The 14,740-nt window shown below is 44.4% G+C and overlaps 1 protein-coding gene across 1 annotated transcript in view; it reads left to right on the plus strand.

Annotated features, from left to right (window-relative positions):
* Positions 1 to 14,740, plus strand: part of SLIT1 (slit guidance ligand 1) — a 539,732-nt gene that overhangs the window by 412,507 nt on the left and 112,485 nt on the right. The window contains exons 15-20 of the mRNA XM_077455662.1: positions 1,195 to 1,218; positions 3,163 to 3,307; positions 5,342 to 5,416; positions 7,462 to 7,605; positions 10,051 to 10,194; positions 12,413 to 12,579. Coding sequence (XP_077311788.1) covers positions 1,195 to 1,218; positions 3,163 to 3,307; positions 5,342 to 5,416; positions 7,462 to 7,605; positions 10,051 to 10,194; positions 12,413 to 12,579 — 699 coding nt within the window. The remainder of the gene's footprint in view (positions 1 to 1,194; positions 1,219 to 3,162; positions 3,308 to 5,341; positions 5,417 to 7,461; positions 7,606 to 10,050; positions 10,195 to 12,412; positions 12,580 to 14,740) is intronic.

Below are 14,740 nucleotides of genomic sequence, written 5' to 3' on the forward strand. Positions count from 1 at the left end.
CTAGCACACCTATGCCTCCAATACCCCCCATCTAGCACACCTATGCCTCCAATACCCCCCAACTAGCACACCTGTGCCTCCAATACCCCCCATCTAGCACACCTATGCCTCCAATACCCCCCATCTAGCACACCTATGCCTCCAATACCCCCATCTAGCACACCTATGCCTCCAATACCCCCCATCTAGCACACCTATGCCACCAATACCCCCCCCTTCCATTTAGCACAGCTATGCCTTCAATCCCCCCCCCCACATCTAGTACATCTATGCCTCCCTGTGGGGTCCCCACAAAAATCCATACCAGACCCTTATCCTAGCATGCAGCCCAGCAGGTCAGGAAGGGGGGGATGAGCGAGCGCCCCCTTCCTCCTGAACCATACCAGGACACATGACCTTAGCATGGGGGGGGTGCTTTGGGGCAGGTATTCTATCGGGTTGAGGTCAGGATTCTGTGTAGGCCTGGCAAACTCCTCCACCCCAGACTCGCTCGTCCATGTCTTTATGGACCTTGCTTTGTGTGCTGGTGTGCAGTCACGTTGGAACAGGAAAGGGTCATCCCCAAACTGTTCCCACAAAGTTGGGAGCATGAAATTGTTCAAAATGTCTTTGTATGCTGACATCTTGGGGCTCCCCTTCACTGGAGCGAAGGGACCAAGCACAACCCCTGAAAAACAACCCCCCACACAATAATCCCCCCTCCACCAAATGATTTGGATGAGTGCACAAAGCAAGGTCCATAAAGACATGGATGAGTGAGTTTGGGGTGGAGGAACTTGACGAGCCTGCACAGAGTCCTGACTTGAAGCTGATAGAACACCTTTGGGATGAATTAGACAGTGAGCCAGGCCTTCTCATCCAACATCAGTGCCTGGCCTCACAAATGCGCTTCTGTAAGAATGGTCAAACATTCCCATAGACACACTCCTAAACCTTGTGGACGGCCTTCCCAGAAGAGTTGAAGCTGTTATAGCTGCAAAGGATGGGCCAACTCAATATTGAACCCTACGGACTAAGACTGGGATGTCATTAAAGTTCTTGTGCGCGTAAAAACAAGTGTCCCAATACTTTTGGCAATATAATGGGCCTCTGACAATCTCTTAACTTTTTATGAGTTGTAAGATATATATGAAGCAAAATTATGTATGTACGATTTAACATGAACCTTTCTGATGATTATTTTTCCCCCCCCAGCAAAAGAACAATACATTATTCCAGGTAAGATTTATTTTTTATTATTATGTTTTCTTGTCTGCATTAAGATACAAGTCAGATTTTAGGCATCTCCTGCAATAGAAAATTAAGTCTGGTGAGATACTTCCCAAGGGTTCAATACTTCTAAGTTCCATACCATTTTTCTTTTGCACCAGGTGATTATAATGAACCAGACTCTCCCATTCAGAATCCTTTTTTTTAACCCAGGCCGTAGCTCCTCATTAACCACTTGGATTTCGGAAGGTTTACCCCCCACCCCTTCATGACCAGACCATTTCTTGCTATATGGCATTACGTTACATTAACTGACAATTGAGCAGCCATGCGACATTGTCCTCAAATAAAATTGATATCATTTTTTTCCCACAAATTGAGCTTTCTTTTGGTGGTATCGGATCAGCACTGCGTTTTTTTGTTTTTGTTTTTTTTTGCGCTTGCAGATGGAATAGTCAACGATAATTTAGTTATGTTCACATAATACAAAGGCTTCTGTGAATGGGCAGGAGGAGGGAGGAGCTTCATAGTACTCCTGAAAGACAGCTATCTCTGTCGTTTTCGGGAGAGCGTCACTGACCCTTCTGAGCCTTGCATCTTGAACAGTAGAGTCACCGCAGCTGCTATTTTTCCCGCCTCCCTCCTCCTGCCCATTCACAGAAGCCTTTGTATTATGTGAACATAATTAAATTATCGTTGACTATTCCATCCAGTTTTGGTCTGGATCTCCTTTCTTTATTTCAGATAGTAGACGTGCACTGATGAAAAATTTGTTCGTTTCCGTTTTCGCTTCATTCATTTTTTTGTTTATTGTAAAGTTTTTTGGTAAATAACTAACTAATGAATTCGTAAATAACTAACTAATTCGTAAATTAGTAAATTCGTAAATTTGAAAATTCAAAAATAAGATTGAAAATCCAAAAATTCTAAATAATAACTGACTATTAAATTATTAGGTATTGGAATTTCCTTTTTAAATTTGGCTGTTAGTCAACTTAACGTAAAGGCATCTATCCGAAACTTACTAATTATCCGAAATAACAAATGCCGCATCTAAACAAATGAGAATGGAACTAATTAATAATAAATAATAATACTTTTATTATTATTATTATTGTTATTTATTATTATGGATTTTTTTACGTTCCATTCGTTTAGATACGGCATTCGTTATTTCGAATAATTCGTAACTTTGGTTAAATTAGTATTCGCTGTGTTGAGTAACAGCAGTACCTATAATTTAATAGTAATAGCTAAGTTATTATTAGTTAGTTATTATTTCAGATTTTCGAATTTGCGGGTTTTTCGAATTTTCAGATTTTCATTCTTATTTTCGGATTTTCGTTCTTTTGAATTTTCGTTCTTTTTTGAATTTCTGAATGTCTGGATTTTTGAACATTGGAATTTACAAATTTTTAGAATATTCTAATTTACGAATTTTCAAATATTTAAATATTCGAATTTACAAATTTACAAATTTTTGAATTTTTACGGATTTATGAATTTTTGAATATTCAAATTTACGAATTTTCAGATATTTGAATATTCGAATTGACTGATTTACTAATTTTCCAATTTCCAAATTTTCGAAATTTACGAATATTTAGAAAAATTTGATAAACGGGTTTTCGTTCATTTGGATATTTAATGAATTTGTCAAAATTTGTTGAAAAACTAATTCGAAAAGGAATTGCACATGTCTATCGGGTAGAGATAGCTAAACCCAAGCGGTATCATGCACCTCGCTGGACTTAACTCATAGTGTGCCTCCATTTTTATTTTTTTTACAAAGAAGCCAAATTCCTGGAATCTGTAAATGGTTTTTGAAATATGAAGACACACAATCATTTACATTTAAAGGAACTGTTCATGTGTGATCAATGTCCTATCCTGAAGCCCAACTCTGGCATTAATGCAACATTGTCTCTTTGTCCGGCTTGTTTCTTCCCGCAGGAACGGAGGACTACCAGCTAAACAGCGAGTGCAACAGCGACGTTGTATGTCCGCCCAAATGCCGATGCGAATCCAACGTGGTGGATTGCTCCAACCTGAAGCTCACCAAAATCCCCGACCGCATCCCTCAGTCTACGGCCGAGCTGTACGTATGGGAGCCGTACCAATTCCTGGTCCATGCGTCACCTTCGCATTCCGCCATAGTGCATCTTCTCTTCAAAAACTAATTTAATAATGAACTGATTTCACTACGGGAAGCCGTAAGATTTAACACACATCTGTATTTCCCCAGCCAAGCGGCACAAACGCCAAGACTTAATTAAAGCTTTAGGAGGAAATGAGACATTAATAGATCTCAGCTTGGTGGCCTTGTTGGCTCCAAATAATGAACCACTCAGCTGTCCCACCTCCCCTGTGGATGATTGTATTGGTGGTTGTTCAGTGAGGTGTTGTCTCTTATTAGACATAATAAGAGACAACTCCTCATAGTCATAGTCTCTTAGAGCCAATGGGGAGGATTTACTATAGGCTAGGCTATGAAGTGTGCAAGTCTGGTTGCTCCAGAGCTTAGTAAATGAGAGGAAGCGTTACTTTGGAGGGAATCCCCAATTACATGCAAGGAAAAGGTAAAAATATAATTTTTGCTTGAACATGATTGGATGATGGGAGTCAACAGAGCTCCCCTTCATTTACTAAGCTCTGGAGAAACGACTTGCCTTTAATAAATCAACCCCCGTGTTTCTACAATTTTGCAATCACTTTACCATTAGACATGTGCAATTTGTTTCGTTCCGAATTCGTTTTTTTAACAAATTTTGACAAATTCGTTAATTTTGAAATATCCGAATTAGCGAAAAACCTGTTTAATTAAATTTAAAAAAAAATCGTAAATTTGAAAATTCCTAAATTCAAAAATTCGAAATTCGAAAAATGAGATTTCCAAACAGTCTGATAGCCCACCACTTTTATTATTAGTATCAATTCAGATAGGACAACACAGAACGTCCGATGGGTTTCAGGGGCACGAAGACTCCCCCTTCTTCAGGTTTTTCATAGAATCCCAAAGAAAACCTATGGGTTGCATCGAGATTCCAGTCTTGGTTCTTGGGTGTGTGACCACATTTCCTCTACACGTCATGGAAAAAAGAAAACTAAACTCCTATGGGTTGCATCGTACATTCACTCAAACAGACATTTCAGTCTTGGTTCTTGGGTGTGTGACCACATTTCCTCTATGCATGTCAAAGAAACCCAAAGAGAACTCAACTCCTATAGGTTGCATCATATTTCCACTCCAGAAAAGATTCTAGTTCTTGGGTGTGTGACTACATTTCCTCTACACATGTAATGGAAACCCAAAGAAAACTCAACTCCTATGGGTTGTCCCATACATCCACTCAAGCAGAGACTTCAGTCTTGGTTCTTTGGTGTGTGACCACATTTTCTCTACACATGTCTTGGAAACCCAAAGAGAACTCAACTCCTATGGGTTGCCCGTACATCCACTCAAGCAGAGACTTCAGTCTTGGTTCTTGGGTGTGTGACCACATTTCCTCTACACATGTCTTGGAAACCCAAAGAGAACTCAACTCCTATGGGTTGCCCGTACATCCACTCAAGCAGAGACTTCAGTCTTGGTTCTTGGGTGTGTGACCACATTTCTTCTGCTCATGCCATAGAAATCCAAAGAGAACTCAGGTCCTATGGGTTGCTTCATGCATCCATTCAAGCAAAGATTTCACTCTTGATTCTTGGGTGTGTGACCACATTTCCCCTATGAATGTCATGGAAACCCAAAGAAAAGTCAACTCTTATGGGTTGGATTGTACATCCACTGAAGCAGAGACTTCGGTCTTGGTTCATGGGTGTGTAACCACATTTCCACTACTCATTTCATAGAAACCCAAAGAAACTCAACTCCTATAAAGTTTATTGCTGTATGGAAGCTGTGCTGTCTTCCTGCATTGTGTAAAGGGGAGGAGGAGGCACAAAGTTATGGGTGATGTCTCCAAACATCATCTTATCTGCTCTTTATTGAGAAAACTAGTAAAAATAGTTTCCCAATCTTCTGAGTATTTTAAATTAGGTGGGAAGAGAGCCTTCCCTGTATTTATTTGTGTGCATGCTTTTATCTGCTAATGTACTATTGGATAAGACAGTATTTTGTATTCTGATCCAGGCGTCTGAACAATAATGAGATCTCCGCTCTCGAAGCCACTGGTCTTTTCAAGAAACTTCCGCACCTCAAGAAGATGTAAGTCATACTTCAAAGATATATTCTTTTGACGTATGCAGTTTATATATGCATAAAGTAGACCTTCGCCCTACTCAACCACTTTAGATATTTTTTATTACTTATTTAGGTATCTTTTTCTGGGGCATCTCCCCACACTCCCTGCTTTGCATGCAGCTTCATGGGATACACACATATATGGCATCCCAGGAGGGCATGAGGTACTGTTCTGCACAAGCTCTGACCTAAGTCACTGGGGGGGGGGGGGGGGGGCTGGCTATCTCTTCCTTGTTTTTAAAGCCAGCCACTGTGGTGCATGTGCATCATCAGGGGGCAGCAACAAGAACCAGGAAGTGACAGCCAAACTCCACGATGATGTCAGAAGAAGATGGTGGCTCAGAACTTGATGTGGATGAGTGGATCCCCAGAGAACACCGCTGGATCACTGGGTGCGTATGTGTTCTGTGCAGAAACTGGCTACATAAGTAAGAGTAGGAAAAAAGCAGGAGAGGAGGGGGTAGTGAAAGTTTTCTTTAAAGGCTAACCTTTTTCTATAAAGTTACCATGCAGACAAGGTACCCCCAGTAGGTTTAAACAAGCTGATCAGATTTTAAATATTGATAACTGTTAAAATTTCCAGGTTAAAGATGCAATGTCTATCTTTTCCAAAATTGAGGGGAGGCAAAAGATTACTGGACATCCCATCATACTATCAAGCACCCCTCTTAGCCAGAATAGCAAATTGCTGCTGTAACAGGGCAGCTACGTGCTGGGTATCTATGGAATTGGAAGTTGCTAATAGCCTAGCCATAGGTTTGCCTTGGCTTTCCTCACATGTAACAATGGAGCTTAGAACACACCCTACCTTGGGTAGTACTATCCACATCTATATGGAAACCTTTTGCTCCACCAACATATCAATTGTTAACTCCTGTAGATGCCATAACTGTAGACTATGTTCTTTCTCTATCTAGCCATAGGATTGCCATAGGCCATAGGATTGCCTTGGCTTTCCTCACCTTTGGAATGGCACAGTCTTAGTCCATAAGGTTCAATATTAAGTTGGCTCCCCCTTTGCAGATATAACTGCATCAACTCTTCTTGGAAGGCTGTCCACAAGGTTTAGGAGTGTGTCTATGGGAATGTTTAACCGTCCTTTCAGAAGCACATTTGTGAGATCAGGCACTGATGGTGGATAAGAAGGCCTGGCTCGCAGTCTTGACTCTAATTCATCCCAAAGGTGTTCTATCAGGTTGAGGTCAGGGCTCTGTGCAGGCCAGTCAAGTTCCTCCACCCCAAACTCACTCATCCATGTCTTTATGGATGTTGCTTTGTGCACTGATGTGCAGTCATTTTGGCACAGGAAGGGGCCATCCCCCAACTGTTCCCACAAAGTTGGGAGCATGAAATTGTCCAAAATCTCTTGGTGTGCTGACGCCTTTAGAGTTCCCCTCACTGGAACTAAGGGGCCAAGCCCAACCCCTGAAAAGCAACCCCACACCATAATTCCCCCCTACACTAAATGATTTGGACCAGTGCACAAAGCAAGGTCCATAAAGACATAGATGAAGGAATTTGGGGTGGAGGAACTTGACTGGTCTGCATACCCGACCTCAACCCGATAGAACGCCTTCTGGGATGAAGTAGAGAGGAGACTGCGAGCCAGGCCTTCTCATCAATATCAGTGCCTGACCTCACAAATGCTCCCATAGACACACTCCTAAACCTCGTGGACAGCCTTCCCTGAAGAGTTTAAGCTGTTATAGTTGCAAAGGGAGGGCCAACTCAATATTGAACCTTATGGACTAAGACTGGGATACCATTAAAGTTCATGTGTGTGTAAGGGCAGTGTTCTTGTAGATGTGGTCACCTGACATCTGATTTTACCTCATTTAATAAAATACTTGTGATAGAAAGAACGGCTATATGTTGGGAAGTTATAGCAGATTAGTTTAATACTCTCTACTAATACTTTGTGGCAAATTCACTAAAGCTTCATGGGGTTACCTAAGTCCCCCAGTATAGACCTCCGTTAATTATATCTTTTGTGTAAACGTGTCTTCCAGCAACCTGAGCAACAACAAGATCACCGAAATTGAAGATGGAGCATTTGAAGGAGCAACGTCAGTAAGCGAAATACACCTGACAGCCAATCACATGGAGTCAGTGCGTAGTGCCATGTTCCGCGGTCTGGAAGGGCTGAGGACGCTGTGAGTAGAGAAATATTATTTGTTCATTATAAACATTAAGGGCCCTGTGCTGACGGCTTCAAGTGGGGTTTTCATTTCCATTCAACAGGAACGATTGGGGGGTGGGGGGGGGGAGCAGTTCTGACACCTCCAGCACAGACTGTATGTAATGGCAAGGAATGCTGGAGTGTGCTGTAGGATCTATTGATGCTGGCTGCTGGGGGACCTATTCTAGCTGGAGGGGATCTATTTTTGCAGGGCGGTCTATTGTTCCCGAGGGGGTCTATTTTTACCGGTAGGGGAACTACTGTTGCCGGGGCTGGGTCTTATATTACTGGGGGGGGGGGGGGTCAGTTGTTGCTGGAAGAAGAGATCTACTGTTGAGGGAGGGGGTCTATTGATGCTGGCTGTGGAGAGATCAGTTGTTGCTGCCGGGAGCCTATTTCTGCTAGGGGGGAATTTTTTTTTTGCGGGTTGTTCATTGTTGTTAGGGGGATCTATTGTTGCTGGCGGAGGGGCCCTTATTGTTACTGGCTGCAAGGGATCTATTTTACTGCTTATCTTGCTATCATTACCAAATTCCATACAAATTATTTAGCACCACAAAATAATATGTGGTTCTGTGGTCTCTACTGGGGGGTGGGTAGGGGTGGAACCAAGTAATGGTGCTCGGAGGTGGGTGGAGGGCAGAGAAAAGGGGTGACTCAGAAAAGGGGAGTTTTTGTACCCATTCTCTGAGAGAAAAAAAAAGCCCTGCATTAAAGTCTTTGGGGTTGCATTGCCAGAAGGTCAACTGCAGTTCTGAATGACATCAACTGAAGGTCCAAAGCCACTCCTTAGGTTGTAATGATCCAAGCCACTTCTTGTTGTTCTCTAATTGGTCAAGAGACTTCATAGCATATACAAGCCACTTCTTCAGTTCTAATGAGGGGGAGGCTTGGACCATTAGATCTAATTGTCCAAACAATTTATACAGTTCAAGTTGTCCAAGCCACTTCTTGTTGTTCTGTCATGTTGAAGACACTTCATAGTGTATCCAAACAACTTCTTCTGTTCTAATGAGGAGGTGGCTTGGACCATTAGACCTAATTGTCCATACAACTTATACAGTTTCAATTGTGCAAGCCACTTCTTGTTGTTCTGCCATGTTGAAGATGCCTCATAGCTTATCCAAATCACTTCTTCTGTTCTAATGAGGAGGTGGCTTGGACCATTAGATCTAATTGTCCAAACAACTCATACAGTTCCAGTTGTCCAAGCCACTTCTTGTTGTTCTGTCATGTTGAAGACACTTCATAGTGTATCAAAACCACTTCTTCAGTTCTAATGAAGAGGTGGCTTGGACCATTAGACCTAATTGTCCGTACAACTTATACATTTCCAATTCTGCAAGCCACTTCTTGTTGTTCTGTCATGTTGAAGATGCCTCATAGCTTATCCAAACCACTTCTTCAGTTCTAATGAAGAGGTGGCTTGGACCATTAGTACTAATTGTCCAGGCCGCTTCTTCGGTTGTAATTGTCAAAGCCACTTCTTATTGTTCTGCAATGATGAAGACACTTCATAGCTTATCCAAGCCACTTCTTCGGTCCTAATTGACCAAGCCTATTCTTAACCTCTAATTGTCCAGGCCACTTCTTTGGTTGTAATTTTCCAAGACACTTCTTGTTGTTCTGTCATGTTGAAGACACTTTATAGCTTATCCAAACCACTTCTTCAGTTCTAATGAAGAGGTGGCTTGGACCATTAGACCTAATTGTCCATACAATTTAAACAGTTCCAATTGTGCAAGCCACTTCTTATTGTTCTGTCACGTTGAAGATGCCTCATAGCTTATCCAAACCACTTCTTCTGTTCTAATGAGGAGGTGGCTTGGACCATTAGATCTAATTGTCCAAACAACTCATACAGTTCCAGTTGTCCAAGCCACTTCTTGTTGTTCTGTCATGATGAAGACACTTCATAGCTTATCCAAGCCACTTCTTCGGTCCTAATTGACCAAGCCTATTCTTAACCTCTAATTGTCCAGACCACTTCTTTGGTTGTAATTTTCCAAGACACTTCTTGTTATTCTGTAATGTTGAAGACACTTGATAGCATATCCCAGCCACTTCTTCAGCTCTAATGAAGAGGTGGCTTGGACCATTAGAACTAATTGTCCAAACAATTTCGACGGTTCATGTTGTCCAAACCACTTCTTCATTAGAACTGAAGACGTGGCATGGATAAATGTCTTCAGCATTACAGAAAAAAAGTTGAACGTGACTAACCACTAATAGACATTACTGGACAGTTGTGTGTTAAACTCATAAAAAGTCTGCACGGCAGGACTGCACATGAATGAACATCGTAAGCAGTGGCTAATTTGTTTCTGGTTAGGGCTGGATGTCGCTGTCAATTCAATTTACAAACCAGGTCATTCACAAAATGAAGCTCATTTCTGTGCATGTGCTTTCTGCTTCACAGGATGCTCAGAAATAACCGGGTCAGCTGCGTTCACAATGATAGCTTCACCGGCCTCAGGAACGTCCGCCTCTTGTCCCTCTACGACAATCAGATCAGCACAATCACTCCGGGAGCCTTTGACACGCTGCAGTCTCTCTCCACACTGTAAGTAGTCGGTAGTTGGCGGTAAGAAGTGAAGACCAACAAGTTAGGTATTGAGAATCGTACTTGGAATGGGGTTAGCTGAGTAGGCAACATGGGACCCCGCTCTTTGCTAGAGTTTTCATGGATTAGTCAAGTGAGGCTTCTTTGAAGGATGTTCTTGTTTGCCATGTTTTTATAGCGGATGGAGTAAAGAAAACTGGGCTACCCTAGAAAAACTAAAATACCTACTAAAAAGGCTGCAGTTTAGGTGAGATAAACACAGTAAACAATATAAATAGAAAAAACTAACAATGAGTCCAACCAGGTCTGACAGACCGGAGGGTAAATTCCATCCAAATTAGGTATCAGACACAGTGAAATGAACCATAAGTCCTTGTACATACGGTCGGAGATTCCGACAACCAAATCCGTCGGATTTTGTCAGTCGGATTTTGTCCAACGGATTTTGTCCAAAACTGTTGCATACACACGGTCGGACGAAGTTGTCGGAAAATCCGACGTGATGACGTTATTTCGTTACGACGGGACTATGTTAAGGCTTGTAGCCAATAGCTTTGATGTAGGAATTTGATCTGTGCATGCGTAGCACTTTGTCCGATCGGAATTCTCTACACATGATCGGAGTATGTCCGATCGGAGCATTTTGTCTGAAAATTTTACCAACAAGTTGGAAAACTTGGGCCGTCGGATACTCAGACGGAAACAGTCAGATGGAGACCACACACAGTCGGAATATCCGACAAAACGGTCCGATCGGACACATTCCGTCGGAATCTCCGACCGTGTGTACAAGGGCTTACAGTCTCTGGATAAAACATATGTCCAAATATATGGTTGAATACAAACACCTCTGTGATCCACAATTTGAGTGAGGAGAGCCACCACCATATGGAAAGCCGCTTGCCAGAGGGTAAACCAAAAACAGCATTCGGCTATAACCCAGCAACGGCCTCTGACATCTGAATAGAAGACCCAGGGGATGCCTCTCACAGATAACACAGGATGCTAGGCTAAGCATAAGTAGATTAAAAACATGTAAAAGATGCCACCCCGACACATTAGGAGCCCTTCCTCCTTCAAATCGACATGGTGACCTCACTGCACGCCCCTCCCAGACGCGTTTCGTCATACGGAGACGTTTTCAATGGAGATAGCACTATCTCCATTGAAAAAATCTGCAGGAGGAAGGGCTCCTAATGTGCCGGCCGGCATCTTTTAAATGTTTTTAATCTACTTATGTTTAGCCTAGCATCCTGCATTATGTGTGAGAGGCATCCCCTGGGTCTTCTATTCAGATGTCAGAGGCCTTGGCTGGGTTATAGCCGAATGTTTTTATAGCCATAGGAACATTAAATCGGTGTTCCACCTAAAAGATGAAGCTCTGCTTGTCTGCCTCCTCCTCCGTCCACCCCACTCCGCTGCCACACTTGACACCTTTTTGAGGGGGAGGGGAGAGCGGGTTCCTGGTTTTGACAGGTACCTGTTTCCACTTCCAGCTCAGTTCAGCCACCCTCCCCTTCCCCCACAGCCTTCTGGGACACTGCTCAGGTCCCAGAAGACTGCGGCCCATTCACAAAGTGCAGCGCGCTTCACGCATGCGCAGTAGGAAACCGACCATGAAGCCACAATTTTACTTACTTTTTGAGTCTCTGCTTTGCAGGAGCACAGGATCCATCCCCGTCAGAACGTATCTCTGCCTTGTTTTCATAGGCGGGTCTCTGTTCTGAGTCTCTGGCCAATGATCGGTGGCTGCCACAGACATTGAGTGCTCGGCACCAGCAGATTGGCTTCTACTGAATAATCACAGCAGAAGCAGTGCACACACACGCCCCCTGCTGGAGGAAGTGCAGGATCATGTATATATATGCGATCCTGAGCACAGCTGCCACCCTGTGGCAAGTGGTTCCAATAATGAAAAAAAAAATCAGCTTGGCCATGTAGAGAATCAGAGCAAGAAGAAAGACCTGGAGATATGTGTGAAGCCTCATCCATACTGTTAAATCGCAGGAACAGGATCTTACAATGAATTTTAATGATGAACACGTAATTGATAGAAATAGATTTGTGGTGATTTTTGAATGAGGTCGACGTTAATTAAAAATCCTTAACGAGCACGTAGGAAGACCCCACACCTTTCATTTTTTTTTTCTCCAGAGGTAGATGAATAAATGATGAACTTTCCAGTTCTACATTAACGCAGAGATTTATATTTTTACAGAAACCTGCTGGCCAATCCTTTCAACTGCAACTGCCAGCTGGCCTGGCTCGGGGATTGGCTGAGGAGGAGGAAGATAGTAACGGGAAACCCTCGCTGCCAGAACCCGGACTTCCTGCGCCAGATCCCGCTGCAGGACGTGGCCTTCCCCGACTTCAGATGCGAAGAAGGTTTGTTGTCTGATTTTTAATATTTTTTTGGAAAAGCCCGTGGCTTGTGAAACGCACCCAAAAACTCCACCCGGTGCCAAAAAAAAAAGTGCACACACATAAGGAGTGACAGGAGACGTGCTACACTGGTCCTCCCTAGTGTAGCACTGACCCCCGAAGGAGCTGCTGGTTTTATTGGGCTTGCCATTACCTTCTTGACCTCGTTTCCGTCTAGGGTTTCCCGACATAGGCCTCGGCATCCATTCAGGCCTGTCCTTGCAGTTAATTTGCCTCGGGCTATCCATCCCCGAGACTTGGAATCGCATGGATTCGCACCCCAGGCCAGGAGGGCCATGGGGCTGGTCAGGAGGACCAGGACCAAACAGACAGAAAATCTCTTCTGAACCCCGAAACACGTGATGTCAATACCTTAAATACCACCTCCCAGAGTGCTCAGCAGGAGAACACTCCCACTGGGCTGGTTCTGAGAAAACGTGGCACTCATACACCCTGCTAGACTGCGTTCTACCACTTACCGATGGTGACAGCAACACCTGCAATTAAGGAGAACTCAGTGCAATCCAGCCAGACTGGTACTGAAACCATAATTTAGCAAAATTAGCCCTAAAACCCAACTGTGGTTTCAGGAATATTAATTTTCAAAAACATATAGCGCATGCTCGTCAGGAGCCAGCACTACACTAGGAAGGACCTTAGCCTGATCCTCCAGACGGGGACTGAGGTACTTCACTTGGGTCCATCTGGCCATCTGACCCCCTTTCTCTGAAAGGTCTGCTGAGACAGACCCACCCAAGTACTCGGTGAGACTCCCCCAAAGGGAGACCCCATGAGAGAGGGCGAGCCAAGCCAAAAGGCTTATGTCCACCCCCATCCCAAGACGTTCAGGGTAGGTCAGGGGACCCACACCCTACTCATCACACGGTGACAAACGTGAACATCAAACAAAAAAAATACAAATATCTGATGCATTTGCTGCTACGTATTGACCTTCTTAGCGCCGGTGCCTCCTGGCCCTTTAAGTGGTTAATGACACTGGGAGGCCGGGGTGGGGCTTAAGACCACGTGACTGCTGTGATTGGCTGTCATGGTGGTCACGTGATCTGAAAACTTGCGATTGGGAGCTCCCGGTTAGGCAATGGTGACTGTGGCGGGAGCTCTTGGCACAGGTGTATTGGCAGCCTTTCACCCAAATATGCGACTCCTTGGGGCTAAGGACCAGGCGGATATTTGCGTACAGCTGGTGCCAAGGGGTTAAAGTGGGAGTAAACTCCCTTGTATGGTTTTTACCTATACAACCCCCCCCCCCAGGTAACATCTGGCTTCGGCGGGTAGCGGGCTCCAGTGGCAGTGATGGGCTTTGCTTTCCCTTCTTCTCCTAGGCCTCCAATAGGATCGCCTGTCCTTTTAGCAAATCGGGTGATGACCTGCTTTCCGATTGGCCGGGAGGAAGATCGGTGTTGCAACAGCAAATATTAATTCGCTGTTGCAACATGACTGGGTGGGCTCCAGACGCAATGCTCTGCCCCCCACCCTATTTTTAAGCCTATTAGAGCCTCTAGCTCTAATCAGTGCTTCAAAAAACACACATCCGCCTACCCCCGCCATAGGAATTCATGCACCCGGCGTCCTGAAAGGGGCCACCCCAAATCCACCCCAAATCCTCCTTCTAGTACAAAACCCCCTCAGTCCTCCCAAATATCCCCTGCTAGTGCAACCCCCCAAATCCCCCCTGCTAGTGCAACCCCCCCCATACCCCCTGTTAGTGCAACCCCCTCACCCCCCCCCCCCCCCCCCCCCGCTAGTGAAAACCACCCCAGATCCTCCTTTTAGTACAAAACGCCCTCAATCCTCCAAAATATCCCCTGCTAGAACAACACCCCCTCCCCCCCAAACCCACCTGCTAGTGCAACCCTCTTCCAAATCACCCCTCGGTACTTCCAAATATCCCCTGCTAGTGCACCCCCCCCCCCAATCCCCCCGGCTAGTGCAAACCACCCCAAATCCACCTTCTAGTACAAATCCCCCCCATCCAAATGCCCCTCTTAGCACAAAACCTCATCCCACAGCATTCCTCTCATCACTACAGGGGTAGTGACAGCAACAGAGAGAAACCTGGTAGGAGGCGTAGACTGTGCACTATCCCCCCCCCCCCCCCCAATGC

This window comes from Lithobates pipiens, unplaced genomic scaffold (genome assembly GCF_037356315.1).
Source record: "Lithobates pipiens isolate NorthernLeopardFrog02 unplaced genomic scaffold, aLitPip1_a1.2 Scaffold_25, whole genome shotgun sequence".
Taxonomy (NCBI): domain Eukaryota; kingdom Metazoa; phylum Chordata; class Amphibia; order Anura; family Ranidae; genus Lithobates; species Lithobates pipiens.